Here is a 24,323-nt window from a genome sequence, read left to right on the forward strand (position 1 = left end):
ATGGTTTTCACCACGGGCTGCAGGGGGATCTCTGCTCCGGTGTCCGGAGCGCCTCCTCCTCCTCCTCCTGCACTGACCTTGATGTTACATCTTCGCACTCTTTCCCCCTCCAGCTGTAAAAAAAAAACTTCCCCCCTTCTTAAATATGTTATCACAGAGGCGCTGATTGGCTTGGCCTTGGCCAGGGGCGGGCCCATCTTGGAGCTGGCTGGCATTGGCTCTATCAGACACTGTGGAAGCTTCTAGAAGCTCCTCACAGGAGCCACCCCTGTAGCCCATGCCCCCAGCTGCTACCAAAACCTTGCCACACAAACCCAACACAGTTTGTCAACGATACGAAATTAGTTGTGGACTCTCTTGAGGGCAGAGAGGCCTTACAGAGAGATCTGGATAGACTAGAGACCTGGGCAATCGCTAACCATATGAAATTTAACAAGAGTAAGCACCAGATTCTCCACATGGGAAGGTGTAAGCCTAGTTACACATACGAATTGGGAGACAGGACGCTGGAGAGCAGCCCTGTAGAAAGAGATCTGGGGGCTTGGGGTGATGGCAAGTTGAATATGAGTCAACAGTGTGCCCTGGCAGCCAAAAGGGCCAACTGTGTGCTGAGGTGCATCAAGCACAGCATAGCTAGGCAGTTGAGGGAGCTGATTGTCCCACTCTACACTGCACTGCTGTGGCTTCATCTTGTATACTGTGTGCAGTTTTGGACACCCCAATACAAGAATGGCATCAGACTATTGGAGAGTGTCCAGAGGAGGGCAACCAAGATGATGAAAGGTTTCAAGAGCAAGACTTAGGAGGAGCAGCTGAGGTCACTTGGTTTGTTCAGCTGAGATGAGAAGATAGAGAAGAGAGAGACAAGAGAGAGAGAAGAGAGAAGGCTGAGGGGTTACCTTATTACAGTCTACAACTTCCTCAAGAGGGACAGTGGAACGGGAGGTATTGATCTCTCTCTGCTGATGAGCGACAGGACACAAGGAAATGGAATGAAGCTGTGTCAGGAGAAGTTCAGACTGGACATTAGGAAAATGTTCATCACTGAAAGGATGGTCGGTCACTGGAACATAGGGAAGTGGTCATGGCACCAAAACTGTCAGAGTTCAAGGAGTGTCTGGACAGTGCTCTTAGTCATACGATTTAGCTTTAGGTAGTGCTGCAGGGAGCTGGTTTTGATGATCCTTATTGTATGATTCTATGATTATCCAACTTAATCACATTACACTTTTGTAAAAGTGCTACATATAAACCACATTTTCAAAAAAGAATTTGAGGAGTTCTACAACTGAATACACAAAATACAATGCAACACAGTTCTACTGCATTAAGAGTACTACTTAGCCTATTGAAGATGCATGTTGTGGTTTTGCCCCAGCTGGCAGTTAAGCCCCACACAGCTGCTCACTCACTCCCCCAGCCTCCGGTGGGATGGGGGAGAGAATCAGAAGAGTGAAAGTGAGAAAACTTGTGGGTTGAGATAAAGACAGTTTAATAGGTAAAGCAAAAGCCAAATGGGCAAGCAAAGTAAGACAAGGAATTCATTCACCACTTCCCATCAGCAGGCAGGTGTTCAGCCATCTCCAGGAAAGCAAGGCTCCACCACGCATAACTGTTACTTGGGAAGACAAACACCATCACTCTGAAAAGTTTCCCCCTCCAGTCCTTTATATGGTGAGCATGACGTCATATGGTATGGACTGGCCCTTTCATCAGCTGGGATCAGCTGTCCTGTTTGTGTCTCCTCCCAGCTCCTTGTGCACCCCAGCCTACACGCTAGTGGGGTGGTGTAAGAAGCAGAAAAGGCCTTGGCTCTGTGTAAGCACTGCTCAACAGTAACAAAAACATCTCTACATTATCAACCGTTTTCAGCACCAATCCAAAACACAGCCCCATACTAGCTACTATGAAGAAAATTAGCTCTATCCCAGCCAAAACCAGCACACCATGGGATGAGGCTGACCTACCTATTAGACTTGTGAATGCACAACTGCTGTACAGAATTTCAATGCAGCATATGCCATTCCTCCACAAAATCTTTCTTCCTCACTACTCGGAGAGCACTGTATCACCAGCTAGTGCACTACATGCATAAATTATTTCAGATCTTTACATGTGGTCTCTATCTGTACTGCTGGCAACTCATTACAAGAAAAACAGACAAAAATACATAGATCTTGCGATCATTGTGAAAACTTTTCTCAAAGATACTTGATTAGTAAGTAACATCTTTCTGACTTGCCATGTCAGAAAAGCTTAAAAAAACCCAAACACAAAACCCCCAAAACAACAACAAAAAAACCAAGGAGGGAGGCAGGGCACATTTTAAAGCAACGTTTAACTTCTGAAAATAATAAAAAGTATCAAGGATTTACTGGTTTAAGTGAACAGAAAGATACTCTTTTCACCAAAGACCTTGAGAAAGAATATGAAAAATGCAGTAGACAAAAAGTTCACCAGAAATATTTTCATCACAAGTAGTTATATTACAAAACAATTGAGGAAAGGGTGTCTAATTTTTCATTACTTCTACAGAATAAAATTAACCTCTCACCACTGCAGTCTAATACACAACGCAGAACAGTTACTAACAAAGCAGTAAAAGCATTTCATTTCCCAGTTAGTAAACGTGAGTTCAGACTACAGCCTGTTCCTCAAAAGGGTTAGGCGAGGGGGGGAAGAACCATCCTCACTTCCCTAGTAAATAGGTTTGGGAATTTTTTTGTCCCATCAATATTTCTACTTCTTTCAGCCCTCCTATGACGTATGATTAAAAACCAAAAAGAATTCACAGAAGGCGCTCCACGGCGCGACACACGAGCACTGCCTCGAAAACCACCACCATCCTCCCCGCACACACTTCGCTCGCCGCGCAGAGGAATCACAGCGATGCGGCGCAGATGTAAAAATAGCACCGAGCCACACCCCCTAGTCTATAGGCGCAGTACATCCCGGCGGTGCCCGGGTTGTACGCAGGCGCAGCCGAGGTTTGCGGCCGCCGGGAGGAGAGCGAGGCGCCCGGGACTAGGGACGGTGGGAGAGTTACCTCGAGAGCGAGGCGCCCGGGACTAGGGATGGTGGGAGAGTTACTCTCGACAGCTCGTGCTCGCTCCGAGCTGGTTGCTTTGCCTGCTTTCTCCAGAGTGGTGTTTCTTTTAGAGAGTCGGTCTTGAAAGATGCACACACCACCCAACTAACACATTCGCAGTAGGGAGAGAGGTCAGGCCAAACCTCGGAGCTTGCTCTGCTTCGATTTTCAGTCGGTAATGACTCAGTGATAACGCACACGAATATCCGGCCGAGTACACGAATGCGTACGCACCTGCCAGGACCCAAACGCAGCAACTTTCCGCTCGGGAGGAGCTTGCTGCGGCAGTGTGGAGAATTCTGCGCATGCGTCGGAGTGCTGCCATGGGCTTGGCGTGTTTCCGGACGGGCAGAGAGGCCTAGTCGTGCTCTATTTCGGACTAAGCCGGCTTATTGCGCCGCTAGCGTGTACTAGAAGCACCGGTCATGGGGAAGTTGAACGTCGTGATGCTTCGGTACCTCTCCAGAGAACACTTCAGGGTCCTGACAGCGGTGAGCCGGTGGGGAGGCCTGGCTAGGGGGACAGGCGAGCAGGGGGATTTAGGAGAGGCCTGCTTAGCCCAGCTCTGCGCACGGAGTTCCGCATTGCCGGTTAGCTGAGCAGGGTTGGGCAGGTTCCGTACATGGATGGGAAACTGGATGGGTTGTGTCACAAACGGCAGTAGAAGAAATGCTGCAGGGGAACGGGACCTGCTTCTTTTCTCGCTGCCTCCCCTATGGTCCGATGTTGGTGTTTCCCGGTGGGGAGGGCCCAGGTCGTGCCGCTCTTTCCTTCAGCCGGCCGCCTCGGAGAGATCGTTAGCGGCAGGGTGGTCGCTGGAGCTGCCCAGGTGGTTGCCGCCCAGTAGGGTACCATAGAGTTTCTCCACACGTGCTGATTGCTTTTTCCACCCAGCCTAAGGAACAGCGAGCAAAGGTTTACCGGTGTGTGACATGCTGTCTTGGCTAGTTGCTTGGTAAGCACAGGCCAGACTTGGTGTGACTGTACAGCAGGAGTACTAGTGGAAAAGCAAACTGAGCGATGGCTGTGTAAGTATGAGGAAGGACTCTCATTTCGGAAATGTAGAACAGCTTCTTCATCCACCCTCGAGACAGATATCTAATTAGTCATTTATTTTCTGGCCAGGACTATAGAAGTTTCCATGCTGAATTATAGAAAAGATATCAAGGGGTAGTGATGCATATTAAAATGTCTGCTTAAGTAAAGAAAAAAAATATCGCATCTATGAAAAATTATTTTAGTCTCAAGCAGGATGTAATTGTATCTCATTGTTGAACGCAGAGGCTAACAAATCTACTTTTATTTACTCTTTTAGGTGGAAATGGGCATGAAGAACCATGAAATAGTTCCTGCTAGCTTAATTGCTTCCATTGCCAGCCTTAAACATGGTGGCTGTAATAAAATTTTGAGAGAGTTGGTGAAGCACAAACTTCTAGCTTATGAACGAACTAAAAGTGAGTTTGACTTTTGTATTGGGCTCCCTCTGTCATTCTGTCCCCAATGCCTCACAATGGTGCTTGCAGAAGTACCACAGCTTGGCACATAAGAGCATCCAGAGCACTTGCTAGCCTTACCTTCTTTAGGACCTACCGCGGGAATATGGTTTTGCGCAGCACCAAATGTTGTAGCTGTCTGCCGAGCTGCTAGTGATGAATAAATCAAAAAGATGACAGGCAGAAAAGAGATGAACAGTTAACTTCCTTTTTTTTTTTCAGTCACCAAAGTCATGAAAAATAAAAGAATCATCAGTTACAGCAGTATTCAGATGCGTACAGGGATCAACCCAGTTCCAATCTTATAGCACACAAACTGGAGCAGACTGCAAAAGCCTTGTATGTTCTCCCCTGTCAGAAACAGCTAAAGCAGTTTTTATTCCCTGTCATATAACAAATAGTTGTGCAGGCCTTTCCCCATTTCCTTCAGCCTTTTAGTTGCATCTGGCTTTGCAAACATATTGTAGGAGTCTACAAGAAATTCCTATCCTTTTTTTCACAGTTCTTCAGAGCAATAAGGGTCACTCTAGATCATCACAACAATCCTAGATCCTTGCTGTGTCTCCTATATGTCTGTCTTCCAAAATGCTGCTTAGATTTTCCAAGGCTATTTAAAGTACTGCCGTTGCCCCTATTAGAGAGGGGCTAACAGCGTGTCTGTCTTTTGCCAGATTGTCAATTTTCATAAAACTTGCAGCAATTTAAACATCTTTATACCCTTCTGTTAGATGGGCCTGATATTAGCCAATGGGTGAAATATTATGTGGCGTTGTATACTGTAAGCTGAAACAAGACTAAACTGAGACTTAAGTATAATGTATACATAATGAGGAATTAAATGTTTTGCATTTTATTCTTCCCTAGCTGTCCAGGGTTATCGGTTAACTAATGCAGGATATGATTACCTTGCTTTGAAAACTCTGTCTTCCCGACAAGTCATAAATTCGGTTGGAAACCAGATGGGTGTTGGCAAAGAATCAGGTAATTAAAAAAAAAACCAACCACATATTTAATTTTTTTTTTTAAGCAAACACCACTGTAATGTTGCAAATATTTTGCTAGAAAGTAGGTAGGTTTCCCTCTGGATAGGCACATCAGTTAATCTGTCAAACACCAGGATTTATGGGTCACTTGTTGAAATGCTGCATGAGGCTTGTGGCTGCATTTGAATGTTTCTTTACAAAAATGTCATTCTACTTTGACAATTTTGTCTGATTCTTGGTTCATCACTTAAAAAGATACTTTGCAGGCAGATGCTGTTTGTCTCATGCTTTCTGAAGAGTTTTGAACCATTTTAGCAAAAAGATAATTTCAACTTTTTCATCACACTTCAATATGAGATAGTAAAGTAAAGCAGACTCAAAACTATTAGAGTACTATTTTAGTTCCTCTTACGTTAATGAAGATGGTAATTTGATACAGCATGTAACTTGTGTAGTTGAAGAATGAGAAAGGGATTTTTGGGGGACAAGTGGTAGCAATGAAACATAGGCGGTTAACACTGAGTTAAGAGGCTGGTCCCTTAATAGAAAGAAGTCTGTCCACTTAATAGAAAGAAGGCAGCTCTTCCAGAGGGCAGTTGAGAACACCAGCATCTGCTCTAAATTAGGATAGCTTATATTTGTTCTTTGCTGTGCAGATAGTCTGATGTTACCCTCAATATAGGAACTTTTAAGATCATCTACTCTGAAAGACGTTTCAGATCACATCAGTATTTCTTCTAATGGAGTACCATGATGTCTTTAACAATAATTTCTTCTTGTTCAGATCTCTAATATACAATATGTAAATTTAACTGTCTTTACTAACTGTAGTAGAACTTGCCATGCCAGAAATAGTAATTGTGAGAAGTGAAGTAACAAACTTATCACTGCACTTTTTTGTCAGATACTAGCTTGTTAGATATCATTTATGTCTTAGATCTATGCTATTATGTGTCCTTTAGATATTTATATTGTTGCAAATGAAGAGGAGCAGAAGTTTGCATTGAAATTACATAGACTTGGAAGAACTTCCTTTCGCAGTCTGAAAAATAAACGTGACTACCACAAGCACAGACATAAAATGTCATGGCTTTATTTATCCCGGCTAGCAGCAATGAAGGAGTTTGCCTATATGAAGGTAGGTGGCCATTCACACAATATCAGCAATGGTGTAATAGACTGGAAGATACTTTTCAGACTGTCTTTTGATTACTTCATATTTGCAGTGCTGGTAGGATTTACACTTTGGTTTTTTACTAATGGACTTAAAGTATACATTTGAGAGAATTTCAATGCTATATGTTTTGTATACTTTCCAATGACAAAATGAAGCTTTGCCATGGAAGTCATGTGGAACACAAGCAGGTGTCATGAGAGAATTTCAGATGAACGTTGCTGTTTATGGATAGATAATTTATATATCACCAGTTCTGCTGGTTTTTCTTTAAAATTTATTACATAAGCTGGCAAAAAGCACCTTAAAAAGTAAGGAAATTTACAGTTACTTGTAAGAATTACTTTTTTTTTAACTGCCCTTTTTTAAAAAATGCATTTATTTATTTTTTTAATATACCATGTTTTCAGTTCAAAAAAATGTAGATGTTATGTAGTGATTGAAAGTTGATAGTGGAAAAAATTATTTCTGAAAAAAGTTTTCCCTTTTCCTTTTGTGCTATTCAACAGTACTATATACATTAAATATTATTTTATTGTTTCTTTTAAAAAACCTTGATAGGTTTCTGTCAGAGGGAGAGAGAACTATTACCATCATTTAGAACCTCTGTATTGGTTCAGTTAGTCTAATTGGGAAAGCATTTTGTGCTCAGGACTTGCAGGAATATAATCTTGGGGGGCAGTTTCCCTGAAAAGAGTTGGAGGAGGATTAATTGTGTGCTGAAAAGTGATAATAGTGTAATATTTAAGTAACAAAAGCTGTATTTATGTTGCTTTAACTCGGAAGTCTATCTTAGAAAAAATCACTGTTAACAAGAGAATGAGTAAAAAGAGAATAAAGAAGTTGAGTGGATCGAGTGAATGACTACATTTGTGTTAGAAAAGTCAAACAGGAGAGCTTCTAAATATTATTACTTACCTTTTAAGTACCTATTAATGTAGTGTAATGCTGGTTTTTAATATTTTGTCTTACAGCAACTAAGTATGGATTAACTAGTCAGGCAGAACTGTATTGGCAGCAACTTAGTGTGGATTTTTTTTTCTAATGCCTGACACACTATTCACAGTTATCTGCTTTTGATTACTTGGGCTAGGAGACTAGATATGATTCTGTCATTTTTCCGTTCTATCAGGTTTTTTCCTTCCAGTCGCACAATAATTAAACTGTAGACAGTATAGCAGTGTGCTTAGTGTCTAACCTCAGTAATTTTATTTGTCTTTGCAGTGAAAGTTCAAATAGCTGTTAATGCTGTCTTCCTTCTTAAGCATGTGATTTGATGTTTCCAGTTAGCATTTGAGTAATGTATGCTGCTTCCTCAGTAATATTCATTGCTTATCTTAGGTGGGAGTTTGTCAATATGTGTAATGTTTCCTTAACTATTTAATTTTAACTTTTTAATGTGTTGTCTCTTTCCAGGCTTTGCATGACAGAAAATTTCCTGTTCCAAAACCTGTAGACTACAACAGGCATGCAGTTGTTATGGAACTTATTGATGGCTACCCTTTGTAAGTACTGAAGCTTGAATTCTCTGTGTTGTAGAAACCCTAACAATGTTAGGTTCAGTAATGTAACATGGTTAGGGTTTTTTCTTGTCATATGAGTGAATTCTGACTTCACCATGCTGAATAGTGCTCTCTAGCCCACACTCACTAGCATTCTACTTAATTATAGTCTTGCTTCTCTTACCTCTTTCTTCAGAGAAATCGTTATTTTCTTAGTCCAAAGAAACTGGTGAAATAGACTGATTTTTTTTTTTAAGGAATACATCAAAAAAGCGGAGTGACACAGGTTAGTACTGCAACTGTTTTCTACAGAGAAATTGCATATTCTGAATGTTACTGAATATATACAATATTGAATACTGTATCTTTCACGTTCTGACCTCCAGTTCATGATCCTTGCTTTGGTAATTCAGGTAAGATTAGACCTCAGTGTTTTAGAACTTCTGTTTATATAGAGTATCATGTGTAATCTAGTTTTGCTTCTTCAAGGTAGATTAGATTACTTGAGTTCAACATCTAGAAACTTTACATATCATTGATATTTGTACGTTGAGGGATGGTTTGTTTTGTTTGCAGAGCAGAATGCAAAAGGCCTATATATTTGATATAATGCAGAATAACCTAGGTGTTTGTCCAGAGATTTAAAATGTCTAGTTCAAGAACAAACCAGTCCATGCTCTTGTATGGTAATCAAGATCTGAAGTGGGCAGTTTAATCAAAAGGGAGTTAATCCCAAAGTATAAAAGTTGAGGAGTAACATGTAATCAACTTCGTTATATTCTGTCTCCCCACCTTCATTTGTTAAATGTTTCCACATCCATCATGTACGTGGAACACTTCAAGTTCCATGTGGACATCTGCAGTGGAAGTTTACCATGCTTGCCCTGTTTTGTGGTTCTAACATGAAGGAGATCAGTAGTGGATAAGAATTATTCAAATATGTGAAGATCAAAGAAACTCCAAATGGTTGAGGTTGGAAGGGACTTCTGGCAGTCATCTGGTCCAAACACCCTGCTCGAGCAGGGCCACCTAGAGCCTGTTGCCAGTTTTTCTATTGTCCGTTGCCTGAGTTGAAAAACTAGTGTGGAGTTGGTGACGTATAGTGAATGATTATTATGCTATCTTTGGCAAATAGAGGGTTATCCAAAGTTCCTGCAAAATTGGACTTAGTTTTTCCTAGTCTACCAACTTTATTTCATCTCACAGGATCACAAAGTGGTTGAGGTTGGAAGGGACTTCTGGAGGTCATCTGGCCTGACCTCCCTGTTTGAGCAGGGCCACCTAGAGCTAGTTATCGAGGACAATATCTAGATGAATTTTTAGTATCTCTAAAGAGGCAGACTCTGCAACTTCTCTGGGCAACCTGTGCCAGTGCTCAGTCACCCTCACAGTGGAAAAAGTGTTTCCTATGTTCAGTTTGTGCCCATTGACTCTTGTCCTGTCACTGGGCATCACTGAAAAAAGCCTGACTATGTCCTCTTTGCACCCTTCCTTCAGGTATTGATATACATTGATAAGATCACCCCTGAGCCTTCTCTTCTCCAGGCTGAACAGTACCAGCTCTCTGTCTTTTCACAGAAGAGATACTCCAATCCCTTAATCATCTTGTGTCAAACTGGACACAGCACTGCAGGTGTGCCGTTACCAGTGTTGAATAAAGGGGAAAGATCATCTCCCTTGACCTGCTGGCAATGCTTTGTCTAATGCAGCCGAGGATACAATTGGCCTTCTTTGCAGCAAGGGCACACTGCTGGCTTTTGTTCAACTTGGTGTCTATCAGGACCACCAGGTTGTTTTCTGTCAAGCTGCTTTCTGGCTGGGTGACACCCAGTATGTACTGGTGCATGAGGTGTTTGTCCCCAGGTGCCGGACTTTGCTCATTGAACTTCATGAGGTTCATCCTGGCCCATTTCTTCAGCCTGTCAAGGACCCTCTGGATGGCAGCATGACCCTCTGACATATCAGCCACTCTGTTTGGTGTTGTCTGCAAACTCTGACCTATCATCCAGCTCATTAATGAAGATGTGAAACAGGACTGGAACTACTTTTGACTGCTGAGGTACACTGCTAGTCACTGACCTCCAACTAGACTTTGTGCCCAGCTGTTCAGGCAGTTTTCAGTTCACCTCACAGTGTGCACATCCACACTGTACATCAACAGCTTTTCTATGAAAGTCTTATTGAAGTCCAGGTAGATAATATCCACTGCTGTCCCTCATCTAGCAGGCCAGTCACATCAGAGAAGTTTATTAAGTTGGTGAAGCATGACTTCCCCTTGGTGAAGTTGACTACTATGGGTACTTCTTGGCCTTAATGTGCCTGACAGTGGTTTCCAGGATTAGCTCAAGGTGAGGCTGACCAGTCTATAGTTCCGTGGATCCTCCTTGCCCTTCTTGAAGATGGGAGTGACGTTTGCCTTTCTCCAGTCTTAAGATACTTCTCTCGGTTGTCATGATTGATCAATGATTATCAACATCCCATCAGTGTCCATGGGCTTACATATGTCCAGTTTTCTGAAGTATTCCCTGAACTGATGGTCTTCCACCAAGAAGAGGTCCAGCCCTTCCCCCTGGTCCCTGGGACCTCAAATTCCTATCTCAGAAGATACCAGTTAACATGACTCCAAATTCAAAGAGCAAGTGGGACACTTTTATGCTACAGACCTGTGTCTGCCACCAGTTAATTTTGGTACAAGTGTGAAAGTGTTCGACAGGAGCCTCTTACAGAGCTGCTAGACGTCCAGACTTCCACTTTTCATTCTTTGTACTGTACAAGTGATCCATTCTTATAATACTGTAGTGCTCCATTTGGACTAAAATATTTTACATAATAACTAAATGCTGACCACTTTCTGACAGTTTATGGTACAATTAGATAACTGCCTTTGTACTTGGTTTGTTTCTAAAGAGAAAGTGATTTGTATTTTGCCACTTAAGGTACTTTGCTTTTTCAGATGTACATTCAGGAATGCTTTAAGCTTTTTTCATTTTTTTCTTCTTTTTTTCTTTTCACTTAATCTAGAAAATACATTTTTGTAAAAAAAAAAAAAAAAAGTCCTGGGGCATTTGAATTTGCATACAGGAAGACCTAGTTCCTGCTGAGACCATAAGATTACCTGAAACAGGAGAGAAAAATTTGTGGATGTATTATTTAAATAATGCATTTTGATAATAATGCCTGATGGGAGACAATGAGCATAAGTTGAAATAAGATTTAGCCTGGATATAAGGAGAAATTTTCTCCCATTGAGGACAGTGAGGCAGTGGCACAGGGTGCCTGGGGAGGTAGCACAGTCTCTCTCCATCCCTTGAGTTTTTCAAGCCCCAACTAGACAAAGCCCCGAGCAATGTGGGCTGATCTCAGAGTTGACTCAGGTTTGAGGAGGATATTGGACTAGAGACTTGAGATCCCTTTTAACTTGAATTACCCTGTCATTCTGTCAGATGTATTTCGTGTACTTTGTCTGTATTTTTAAATAAAGTCTTTCAAGGTTCAGAATATTTTATTTTACTTTTCAGGTGCCAGGTGCACGAAATGGAAGATCCTGCCTCTGTCTACAGTGAATTAATGGATCTAATCGTAAAACTTGCCAATCATGGTTTGATTCATGGTGATTTCAATGAATTTAATCTTATATTGGATAATGATGACCATGTTACTATGATTGATTTCCCTCAGATGATATCAGCATCACATGCAAATGCGGAATGGTAGGTTCAAATTTAAAAATGTTCTCAAAGTAAATCTGCCAAGTGCTTACAATTGCAAATAGTCAACCATCATTTGTTTCCATCGGACTGTTTCTGATTCTTTTTCTACCATTATTGTTATGCAGCACAAGTAACGTTCCAAACATAGTTTGATTTATGAATGAGTAGAAATGTCTCTTTAGGGTAATTACGTAATTAATTGCTTCTCAGAATGACGTTGTTAAGAAATGCTTAGAAATAAACTGCATGCAGTTTGTCTCCTAAGCCTTTTGTCTTGGGATCACTAGTAGAAATAATTTTCAGATAAAATCTATAAAAGAGAAGAAGTGTAGGGTAAAAGTTTGTCATTGCGGTAGACATCGTTACCTTGATTTTGTGTTTGTACAATTCTCTATTTTTACAGGTATTTTGACAGAGATGTTAGCTGTATTAAGGAGTTCTTTAAGAAACGCTTTAGCTACGAGAGTGAGCTCTTCCCAACATTCAAAGACATCAGGTGCAAACTACCAGATAGGTTTCAGTTCTCCTATTTATTGTATTTGTGTTGGTTTTGTGAGAAAAATAGGTGCCTGTGAGAGACGCTTGTAGGAGAAATAAACCCATAGGCCCAACTATGCAATTTTAAATTATATTTTTGTCATTCCTGTTGTGTGTTCTTCAGTCAGAGTTACTGTTTCCAAAAGCTAGAATGTGCTTTAAAATCTGTTGCTGCCTCCTTTGTCTTTCTTCTTGCAGCTAAGGAAGAGAGATCCAAAAGCTTGGTCCAAATGGTAGTTATCTAGGAAATGTAAACAGTAATGCAGAATCAGTTTCTTCCACTTCTCAAAGCCTGTTTGACAGTTCTGGTATATTAAGGATCAATTTGTGTTTCAATTTTAAATTTATTTTTTAAATGCTAGTAAACCTGGTGGCTACTTCTTCAAACATTATTATGTTCAGGTTTTTTCCTAATGTCTCTTGTCCCTTTTGAAAAGTAAAATAATTTTTCACTTATTTTAAGACTGAAGGTGTTGCAATGAGAAGGGTTTTATTTCATTCTGAGCGCTTTTTCCGAAGGGCTACCACACTTTAATCAGTCTCTACGTGTCAGTGTACCCATTATTTTTCTGTTTGCTTAAACATAATTTGAGCTTAAAGCCAAATTGTATTTCTGCTAAAATAAAATATTTTCCTAAGCATTAGCAAACAAATATATGCTAGTTATGGAGATGGACTAATTTTCTGTAGAAGTTTGCTTCTCTCAAGTCACAAAGCTCAGCACTATCATGTGGTATTCTGTGTGTTTGAACAGAGTATATCCTCTTTATTAATAGTATGGGTAATTATAGTCTAGTTTGATTAGTATTTTTAATCCAAAATGTAGTGTATTGGTAGCTTGATGATTCAGCATGTTAAAAGAAAACATACTTTTACTTCTTTCACAGGCAAGAGTGTTCTCTTGATAGAGAGATTGCTGCCAGCGGCTATATAAAAGAAATGCAGGAAGATGGTGAACTGCTTTACCCACCAGGTTCTGATGAGGATGATAATACAACAGAGGTGTCAGAATTTGTAGAAGATGCTGAGAATAAGCTCAACTTCTTCAGCAAAGATAAAGGAAACAATGCAGACTTCATGTATGAAGTGGGTGATTTCTCTGAAAGCAAAACTGTTAACGACTTTATATATAGTGATGAAGAGGCTGATACAACTGAGAGTAGTGAAAATACCCAAAGGCTGAATATGTCAAAGTTGTGTTCAGCCTTAGAAAAAGTTGAGGGGCAAGCTATGCTTTGGAAGTCTGGTGAAGAGACAGAGTGTTCTGCCAGTGCTTTTTTTGAGGGCAGAAGCATATCTGAAAATGCTGCTGAAGTCGAAAATCAGACAGGTCAAGAGGAGTGCTGTAATGATAAAGAGAATGGAGGCAAATGCCCTGATCTGGTTGACTTGTCGACTTTAAATGAGGAATTCAGGCAAGTTAAGACTAAAATGTGATGCTCATAAAGGTGAAGGATGTTTATCGTGCTAGTGGAATAAAACATTGATTTATGTATTTTAGAAATGAAGAACGTATCGTTCATGTTGCTGAGCACAGAACAAGGACTAAAAGTATCACATCAGTCCGAAGTGTTGGGAGCTGTTCAACAATTCCAGCGGTAAATATTGTTATTATCTAGTTTCCTCTCAGACCATGTTATATTGTGCATAGCTGTTAGTACGTATTTGTAAAAATGTTACCTAGTGTTAATTATCTTTAGAGAGACTGTTACCATGTATCTCTGATTTGCATTTCCATGCCCACAGAAAAATAGGACTGATACTTCTGTAATTGTTCACAGGGAACAGTTTCCAGCACTTTCCTTCATGTATTGCTCTTTCAACAAAGCTATACATCAGCATTAAAACCTCTGATTTAGTCAATAACTGGCCAATATATGTTAATGCACTAACATACAATCAGTTCATTAATTTCTGTTGCTAGCCACAATATTTTTTATTTTAAAAGTGAATGCTTGAGTCAAGATTTAATTTGGCCTTTTTTACCTGTCTTAGAGATTTCTTCACACTCTTTTCTGAAACATTGTGTGAACTCACTTCAATAGTGATTTCTTTGGCAATATGAATTTATTTGACTTTCTGCGTTATATTAATCAGAACTTTTTACAGCAGAATTTAATGTTGTCTTCTGCAACTCCAGACTACACACTAGTCAGTACCTCTGTCACATTTCTTAAAGTGCATTTTAATTTTAAAGGGAAGAAAGTCCAATTCTCTTTATTAGTTATAAAGTATTCTTGTACAAAACAGGAAGAAACTTCTTCCAGCTGAACAGTTGATTCATAAGGTATTTTTTTTAATTAGGGCAGACTATATAGTTGCCATTGTAAATATGGGTACCTATGTTCAGTCTCATTTTCATTTGCATTTAGGAGCAGAAGCTTTGAAAAATCTTGTTTGGGGAACACATCAGCTCTTTCGTCACATGTATCAAAAGTCAATATATACTTTTTCATTCTGTGTCTTTTTAAAGCATGTCTGTTGCATAATTACAGTATTAGTCCTAGAAATACTATATCTGAAACCTCTAGTGCAAGAGCAATTTTTTTTTTAATTTTTATTTTTTTAGTTAGACTTAATCTTCCTCGTGTACAGTCTTTTCAGTCTGCCACTTAATGCTTCCGTAATTTTCTAACAAAGACTTTGCCACTGTCCTATTAAGTGATGTGTTATTCTGTGAAGCAATGTTGTTTTACACAAGGTGCCTGTCGGTGGCTATAATATTAATGGAATAGTTGGATGCTTCACTGTTTCATGTTTGGATTATTTTTTTTTAAGATAAATATTTTAAAGATACACTAATAACCAGTAAAATTACATGTGTAAATAAATGTGTGGAAAAGCAGGTTTGCATCTTGTCTAAGACATTTTTTACAGGACTTTGTGCAAGCAGAATACACTACTTTGATCTTCGTTGTCACAGTTCTTATTCTAGGGGATGGCATTACATCTTCTTGAGGAGCCAAAGATTAGGGTAAAACTATGGGATAAAGTAAACAAGAGCCAGAATGACCTTGCAATCTTTTTCTTTTTTTTTTTTTTTTTTTTGTTTGCTAATTTATGTGTGTGGAATTAAAAAAAAAAAAAAAAAAGATGAGTACTACTAAGTCCTATAAAGGAAATTACTTGAAATTGTAGTCCTACACCACTGGGTGGTAGCAGTGGTTATTATGTAACTATGGAAACTTTTTTGAGTATTTAGTGGCTGTATGTTTATTCTGTAGACAGACACATAAAATAGGTTAAAATATATAAATGTCAGGTACCTAATTTTCTGTTCTAAAAGATAAAAGCACTTCAGCAGAAAAGCTTTCAAGAGCGTTAGCCACATAAACTTCCCTGCACTAATTTGCTTGGCATAATGTTTTCACTTACATGCTTTTATGCTGAGTAAAATAACATTTCTGCCCATTGCTGAATCTTATTTTAACTTTTGAGTGTTAGAGCTAAAGAGATTATATGTATAATAAGTTATTTGTAACATAAGAAAATAATTAGAAAACTAAAAATGCAAAAAAAAAATGGCACTGCAGTAAGATGCACTGGGCTGCTTGGAGCTGATGCCTGTTATTGCTGCTAGCATTTATCTATTTATGCAGCTTGCTTTTTGTTTGATGGAGAAAACATTAAATCATAGGCAGATTTTTAAATTAATCACACAAACGAATTCATATAGGCATATATAAACAATGGCAGTAATAGGAGTAGGTACAGTCATAACTTGAAGCTTATGCCAAAAAGAGAAGGCATCATGAATTTTGGAAAACCAGCTATTCCACATGAAGTAAGGTATCTTTCTGTGCTTGTACACATCTTTATACGTACTGGTGTAATTTAATTAGAGGAAGAATGAGAATGATCAAAAATTTAAATAATAAAATGTCAATCTGTTTACTCTGAAGCATTTCTCAGTATTTGCTTACATTTAGGTTATGATGATACATTAGTCTTTCCACCATGTGCTGTGGTTGAATTTATGTTATGACTACATGTCCAAGATTTCTGGTATCCATCTTGCAAAATTTCTTCTAGCAAGTTTTGTATAAACTGTGAAGGAAGTCACCTGTCTTGGACCAGAGTGGGAGAAGTAGAAAAGCCTTCTTTCAGGCTTCTGCCTATAGAAAACATAGATTGACAAATGTTTATGGGCAAAAGGAAAACATCAGTGCAACAGTTTCAATTAGTTCTGATCATTTTTCTGTAGGAATGTTTTTAAAGAGAATCTACAATTTTTATTTCCAAAGAGTTCGTGGTTAAAGTACCCAAGGAAGGAAGGACACATCACATGCAACTGTTTTTAACCACATTTTGACAGTCAGCCTGCATGCGACAACATAGGAAACTTCTGCTCAGGTGCATCCTTAATTACAGGATTCCTGCTGAAATCAGGATCCAGTAATTGGATTCACTGACTACCTTGTATTTTGTTATTTTAGCTATATTAGTCACAGCAATTCGTAAAGACCATAACTTGCCAAAATTATGCTTTCTGGTTTCTGATTTACTCCCAACTTACTACTTCATATGCTACAGTGGAGTTGATAGCACAATCAACAAAGCACAACAAGGCAACTGAAATTGGGGCACATGTAAAGGAAATGTAATTAGATGGATACTCTTCCTCTTGTCCAGTTATTTGAACAGCAGCAGATCTTTTATTAAGAGCAGATTTATCCCTTGATAGGATTTTTTTTAATGCTTTATTAATTCCAATTTTTATTAATTCCAACAAGATGTGGTGGCATGAAATAGTTATAAAGATGAAAATAATTTTATTTCTTTTTCTTCCAAGACAAGATATGCAAGTATGCGCTCAATATCAGTGCAGCAGCTTGAGCTGGGATCATTTTCCAAATGACAAAATCACTGCCACAATCTACTAAACCGTAGCTTCACTTTTATTATGGATAGCTATTGCCATCATAATGGAGGGCAGAAGTCAGAAAGAAAACTTAGGTGTAACTAACAGATTAAATTTCATAAAGCTGCTGCAGATTTATGGAAATAACAGTTGCTGTTGCTGTTTCCGTACTTATGCTGTAGAGGCATGAGACAGTCCTGGCCTTGTGAATCTTAATAGGAGAGTGCCTTACAACAGGGGAAAACTGGAGGAAGAACTGTAAATCTCTTCTGACTCCCCCTCTTTTTTAGCCACACTTGTGGCAAAGAGTTTTTGTTTTCCATTAGAACCATATTCAGATCTTTGTAATCCAAACTTCAGAAAAAACAAGGTGCTAAAAAAATAGGCACAAACCAAATAATTACTGCAGGATGTGAAATGTTGTGTTAGTCCTTTTTTTTAAAAAAAAGAAAACTTTAAATATGTTTGTCAAATCTTCAATTACAGAATATTACCAGCTTTTATATTTTTGTAGAAGGCATCTGCTTTGCACTGAGAGGTGCTGGTCCTTTATAATCCCTGTAAGAAAGTGACTTAAACTCTGTAAGATATGATTTAAAATACTATTTATTAGAGCTAAGACTCAGAATAGCATAGATAATGCCTTCTTTAGGTGCTGGAGGCCCTGAGGATTTAGCCTTGAACAGCACTCCAATACATGCGCAGCATGCTGTGCGAACCTTATCCAGAGCAGAGAATCTCTCTTTTCAATCAGTCCAGCTATTTTATTATTTCCTTACAAGAAAACAACACTGTTCCTAATTTCTACAGTCAAGCTGAAATGACGTTCACACAAGAACTTCTTGCTGCACTTTTAGGTGAAGACAGGGCCACACAGGAGGCGTAATTGCCAGTACTGAGCGGGAGCTGGCTTAGTTTATCCTACTGCCAATGTGTCTGTGCAGTGTGACACAGGCCTGAAGACCACCCTGTACACGCAACTTCGTGCAACGCAGCACAGACCTGGGCTTACTCATGGTAGCTGTTGTGTGGATCACTTAACTTCTCAATGTACAGAGGTCTTCCGGTTAGGATCGTGCATGAAAATACACTATTGTTATGCCATGTCTCAGTACTAAATGATCTTCAAAAAGTTCTGATACTGAATTGTTTATTTCTAGGAACTGGTGAAACAGAAGATAAAACGTCATCTGACCAAACATCAAAAGTCTGCTCTGAGGCAACGGCTGCAAAAAGGAGAGGCAAATATTTATACCAAACAACGTCGAGAAAATATGCACAACATTAAGTCAAGCTTGGATGCAGCTAGTTTCTGGGGATGATTTATTAAAGCTCCTGTAGAACATGACAAAACTCATCATGTTGATAAGTTGAAAGAATTATGCTAATAACCAATAATCCTTTTCTATAATGGCTTCCAACCATCAATCTCTTCCAACAACCAGATGTTTTTCTGGAAGTTAATAAACACATTCTGGTTCCTGTGATTTTGGTTGGAGGATTTTGTTTTGTGTTTCAGGTTAAAACTGTTGACTATAAATTAAATTAGTAGTACCAGCTAAGATCATTTAACTGCAGTAATTTCCAGCAATATCTTGTGGTAAATCAGTTGTACTGTGTTTGTTTAGATTATGAATCTTCTATTGTGCAGAGGATTGCTCTTAAGAGGGAAGGGAGATTTTTAAAACCAATTTTTGCAAAGACATGAGATTTAAATTTAAAATGTTGCCCTCATGTTATAAACAGGTATTTTTTTGTTTAATTAAAAATCACAAATATGAACCTGATAGCAGTTAGCATTCATAAGATTTCTTTTGTACGTGTACAAACATGAGCAATCTGTACGATGAATGTGCATTCTTCGAAGCCAGCAATTCTCATTTATGTTTTTCCATCACTCCAAGATCTCAGATATAAATCTTGCCCAGAAGAATATGTAGTAATAACAGAGTTGTACAGACCTGGAAAGGACTAAGATTTTAATGTGCCTCCACAGTTACCAATAAATTGAATTCCTTTATACCTAGTAACTTACAGAAAGTGATGAGGATTCTGGAACTTCTCTTTTCAAAAATATTACCATGACTTTTACTATGCTATTTCCTTGCAGTCTGAGGACCTGCAAGAAAAAGAAGTATACTGATTTTTTTTTATTATTTTAAGATATGTCTAGTAATAAAATTAAATGGTGTTTATGTTTAAAAACACCCAGTCAACTTAAGGAGAGAAGTGTTTGTGAACACTGAAGCTACTGAAGCAAGGAGGAGCAGTTAAAATTTTTCTTTATTCTTTTCTTAATCTTCCAGCCACTACATCTGTGCTTGAAATGTGAGCTGGAGCCTTTCTTGGGAAGGACAACTTGGTAGAGTTTAAATTATCAATCTATAGTTTGAAAAATCTTGAATCTCCAACTTGCCTTAGTAGAAGAAATTAGGAACTTGAGCTTTGACCTTGCTTGTCTTACACTATGTGTTCTTTACCCTGTGTACCTGATATGCCTGATACCTTATTCAGGTTTTAGCCTGTTCAGGAATTGCAGTTTCTATGCTCTCTTGCAGCATGCTCTTGCTTTCAACGTTTTTTAATTTTTTTCTTCTCTCTGGCGCAATATAAAAGCTAGTTTAAGCCAGCAGCTGTATACGGTCTTAAATAAAACCATGGCAGGTCAGTGAAGACATGCAGTAGTAGTTCCTTGTAGCATCACAGTTTCATGAACGTCTGTTGACACAAGTAAAGAAGTTTGATTAAATCTCATGTGTAAGTGACTGCATCAAGGTATGTAGGCCTGATTTTAGCAGGAGTATGTCCTGGTTTTGGCTAGGATAGAGTTAATTTTCACAAGGAGCCAGGACAGGTGAGCCAGGCTGGCCGGGGGAGGGGCTATTCCATACCATGTGACATCATGCTGACCATAAAAGGGGGCTAGTCGGGCAGGGGTGGGGCTCGGCGAGGCTCTGGGATGGTCTGAGTGTGGGCTGAGCATGTGTTAGGTCAGTCCTCGGATCGGTAAATTGCTTTCTGTTATCACCCATTGTGAATATTCCGTTCTAAGTACTGTTGTTGTTTTTCCCCTCTCCTTTGCTGTCCCAGTAAACTGGCCTTATTCCAACCTATGAGTCTTACCTTTGTCTTCCCATTCTCCTCTCCATCTCGCCGCGGGGGAGGGGTGAGCGAGCGACCCGGCTGGTGCTGAACCACATCAGAGTAGAAAAGCAAACTAAATTAGTTGTATTTCCATTTCAAACATTAAGGGGAAAAATCTTTTTATGTTTCTAGACTCTTACCTGTTAAGGGACTGGCTCAGTGACAGTTTAACAAGGTGTGAGTTACTGTTCTTTGGCTAAGGGATGCATGCGTTTTGGCTTCTAATTTAGGACTTCTTGCAGTGAATGAGTTCTTTTTGGTGTGCAACCTTAAGTTTGTCTTGGTAAGCAGTTCCAAAAATATACAAAGGCTGTCTGATTAAACACTATGAGAAAAGCAAGGATTATGGAAATCTTTGCTGTTTATTTTCAAAATGTTTCTTTAAAACATCCATTTACTCTTTCAAAGGTATTCTGACGGATAGCTGTAAGTTATCATTTTCATTTACTCTGCCAGATGAGACTCTTCTGAGATGAGTTAGGGAGGAACTAATTCTCAAAGTTACAGCTCAATACATCTCTATTAAGCCTATTTTTTTTCCAAAGCAGCAGAATTCCTGAAATGTCTGAAGTCATTCAAAGTAACAAGTTTACACATTGAATGGACTTCAGAGTACTTACTCCACTTGAATGTCCACATATGAAACAAAGTATTTTGAATGAACTTAGGAAAATGCAGAGATTAACACAATAGTGTTATTAACTATCTTAAATTCACATATTCAGCAGAAGGGAATGTGTGGCTTATAAAAAAAATGGTTTAAAATGTGTTATTTTAAGCACACAGAAAGTAGTATTAGTTCATTAATTTGAAACAAAATTTGGAGATTAGTAGAGAGCAGATAAACACCGTACTAAGCACACCCAATATATGAAACAGTATGTGTTAAAACTTTTAGGTGATACAGATACAAGGTTGTGTAGCAATTTTCAACTGCTAAATCCTAGGTAACTAATTTTTGTTTTGGAACATGGAAGAAAAGATTGTACGGTAACTAAAGAACACATCTTTGCTTTATGGGAACTGATATAGAAGTACTCTGTACCAGCAAAGTAGCTGTAGATACGTAGCTTATGGCTGCTACAAACAGGCCTCCTGTCTGAAAGAAAAATACCTGTTTAACAGCAGTATATTTGCATTTGTGCTTCAGGCTTTTGCTTGCACATCTATGTCTGTCTTTTGGTTGGAATGCCTCTTCAAACCCCTGAACAAAGCACAGGTCCTGTTCTCTTCTATGTAAATAGTTTAAATCACTGGTGTTTTAATACACTTACTGTACATGAAATTTGAAACTACATTCCAGGAAAATAGATTCAAATTGGGTTAACATAATACATCACAAGTTTACTTTTGCTTTCTTTTTCATTTTCCACTTGCTCTTAATATCAAAATTGTGTTCCTGTTACATAATTGAAAGAGAAAGAAAAACATACTTTTTTGGTTAGTTCACTGTTTAAACAAGAGTCCACGTGCTACTTTTGTGGTAATTAGTTTGGAACAACTTTACATCCTTTTTCCTTATTTTTTCAGTCTCTCCCTAGAATTTGAGAATCTTGAGTGTCTTTGTTCATTTGGCAGAAACCAGAACGATCTTTGCTTCAGTACATCATCAATACCCTGATGAGACAACCCTTTCCTCTTCCTCTCCCTAGCCTGTAGGTGGGTGTGGCTATTGTGGAAGCAATAGGAATAAGCCTGTCTGTCTGCCTGTACAGCTAATTAGCTCAGCGTACAGCAAAGAAAAGCAGTTCAGGGAGGTGGACCCTCCGAAGGATGCTGGAGTTAGAGGCAGTGTCTGATTGGCAGATGTGCAAAAATTCAGCACAGGACTCAACTAATTTAAGTACGAAGACATTTTGTGGATGCTTTCTGGAAAAGCAGACTTGAGATGGACAGAACCTTGAAGTCTTTGCAACTTGTAATTGCCCAAGTTCTTCCTCATAGAGACTCTGCCCTGATATTTAAAGACTCTAAGTACCAAAGATAACTGACTTGCGTAACAATTCAATTGCCTTATTTAACTCAGATGTCTGCTACAGTCAAATTATTAAGACATAGAAGTAATTAACTGACATATTTGCATACATATTGTGAACTGTAATCCTATTTTAACTCTATCAACTATCTAAGGTAGTGTTGCTGGCTGTTTTTTAAGTTTGCATTTCAGGAGATTGATTCAGAACTTTTTCTTAGGATATTTAATTACATTCTTAGTAATATTCATCTTGTGGTAAAAACTTTTACTAGTTGACAGCTTTGGAAAATTTTATGTCACTTCCCTTTCTTTTTTATGGTAGTTTGTCCTGTCCATTTTTTAAGCGTAAGTTTTCCTACAAGTAATGGAGTGGTGTTTGTGTGGTTTGTTTTTGCTTTTGTGGGGGTTTTTTGGTTTTGGGTTTGTTTTGGTTTGGTTTGGTTTTTTCCTATCAGACTTGATCATAAATGCTCGGGTTTTTTTAAAAAAGCATGCCAAAGCTGTTCACTTAGTTATTCTATGTATATAGTTTTCTCATCTTACAAGATGTATCTGCCTGTCCCTTATGAACCATTAGTTCTGAAGTGCTTTTCAGCTACATAATAAACAGGTCTGATAGATGCCTTGAAACAAATGGAGTTGAATGTGACCTGGATATCAAGGAAATACGAGTATTTAAATTTGACTTTATGATTTAAGCAGGGCTATGCATGAACCAAAGATGAATGGGATCTCTTAATTTTGTGTCCGCAAATCCAGTCCTACGTAAACTGTTAAATTAGGAGTCTTCTAGCTATCATTTGAAGCTCAATCGATCAGTTGTGTAATGTGCAGACAATGCTGGGATAACTGATTTTTCTTTTTTTAAGGAGCTTTTTTCCCTTAACATTTAAATCTAATTGTAATCTGTTGTGGGACCTAAGGCACAGTGCAGAGGCATTTATTTAATCTCCACTTCATTTGTCAATAGGTACCTTAAGAGTTAATAAAATCAATCTCATGCAATCAAATGTTTTTTTCTAACTTGCTATGGAAGAACTAAAGTATATGACTAGTAATGGACCTGTGGGAAAGCATGTGTACTTCTGCATTAAACATGTCTGCTCACTACATCCCTATACTTCATTCACACTGAAAAGTGAGAGACTGCACAAGTAGTTCCCTGGGAACTTCATGCAGAAGGATGTTATTCTCATATGACTGCCATGTAAGGATCCATCCTGAAACTTAAGAGTTCAACATTTCTTTCTCAAGCCACCCCTCAGGTTGTTTTTATGCTGCTGGGTAGATTTGTATTACCATTGCAGTCTCAGAACCTTCCAGTAAAGTCTGTGAATGTACATGCATCACAGGACCAAAAAATTTAAGGCGGGGGATGTGGGACAGGAGATGGGAAATTAGTCTGGAGGAAGAAGGGCGTTTCCTTTCATACGTTATCACTGGTAACTGGTTCCTATAGATCTACTGACAATGTTTTTTATGAAAACGTATGTACAAGCTGCTTGGACAATGCAGTTGTGGTGACCCACGGATCTAGGGAAAGATGAAATTGAAACAAAAATGTAAGTGGCTTGGAGTACTATTTTTCTCTAGATTTTCTGAGGTACAAAAAGAATTCTAAAGACATTCTAATACAGGTTAACCTACATAGGCTTGAAATTACTGTGAGTACATGCCACTAATTCTGGCTGGTGAAAAACATTCATTGTGCTTTGTGTATAAAGTTAGATGAGAATTTACATACATTCTTTTTATCTTCAGTAAAAAGTCAAGTCTAAAAAGATTTAGGTAGATTTGTCCATCTCATCTGATTTTTTTAATTTAATTTTTTATTTTTTTAATGGGATTTAAACAAT

At 38.7% G+C, this 24,323-nt stretch overlaps 1 protein-coding gene across 2 annotated transcripts; it reads left to right on the plus strand.

The window, feature by feature from the left end:
* Positions 1-3,099: 3,099 nt before the first annotated feature.
* RIOK2 (RIO kinase 2) lies at positions 3,100-19,378 on the plus strand. 2 transcript variants are annotated; one of them, XM_010304294.2, is made up of 10 exons: positions 3,100-3,579; positions 4,404-4,542; positions 5,446-5,562; positions 6,527-6,702; positions 8,155-8,243; positions 11,759-11,950; positions 12,354-12,446; positions 13,375-13,906; positions 13,984-14,085; positions 18,509-19,378. In XM_010304294.2, exons 1-10 carry the CDS (start codon positions 3,514-3,516, stop codon positions 18,668-18,670), a joined length of 1,668 nt encoding a protein of 555 aa, XP_010302596.1. In that variant the 5' UTR covers positions 3,100-3,513; the 3' UTR covers positions 18,671-19,378. The 2 variants fall into 2 exon arrangements, 1 of the variants encoding a protein (XP_010302596.1); XR_012832923.1 differs by having other exon boundaries at positions 3,103-3,579; positions 13,989-14,085.
* The last annotated feature ends 4,945 nt before the right edge of the window (positions 19,379-24,323 follow it).

The sequence above is a fragment of the Balearica regulorum genome, chromosome Z (assembly GCF_011004875.1).
Source record: "Balearica regulorum gibbericeps isolate bBalReg1 chromosome Z, bBalReg1.pri, whole genome shotgun sequence".
NCBI lineage: Eukaryota > Metazoa > Chordata > Aves > Gruiformes > Gruidae > Balearica > Balearica regulorum.

What these genes read in the sequence shown, in the direction of transcription:
- RIOK2 (XM_010304294.2), top strand. Translation starts at nt 3,514, where the DNA reads ATGGGGAAGTTGAACGTCGTGATGCTTCGGTACCTCTCCAGAGAACAC. An exon ending in GGGTGTTGGCAAAGAATCAG is followed by an intron (nt 5,563 to 6,526) that starts GTAATTAAAAAA and finishes TGTGTCCTTTAG; the next exon opens with ATATTTATATTGTTGCAAAT. An exon ending in CCAACATTCAAAGACATCAG is followed by an intron (nt 12,447 to 13,374) that starts GTGCAAACTACC and finishes CTTCTTTCACAG; the next exon opens with GCAAGAGTGTTCTCTTGATA.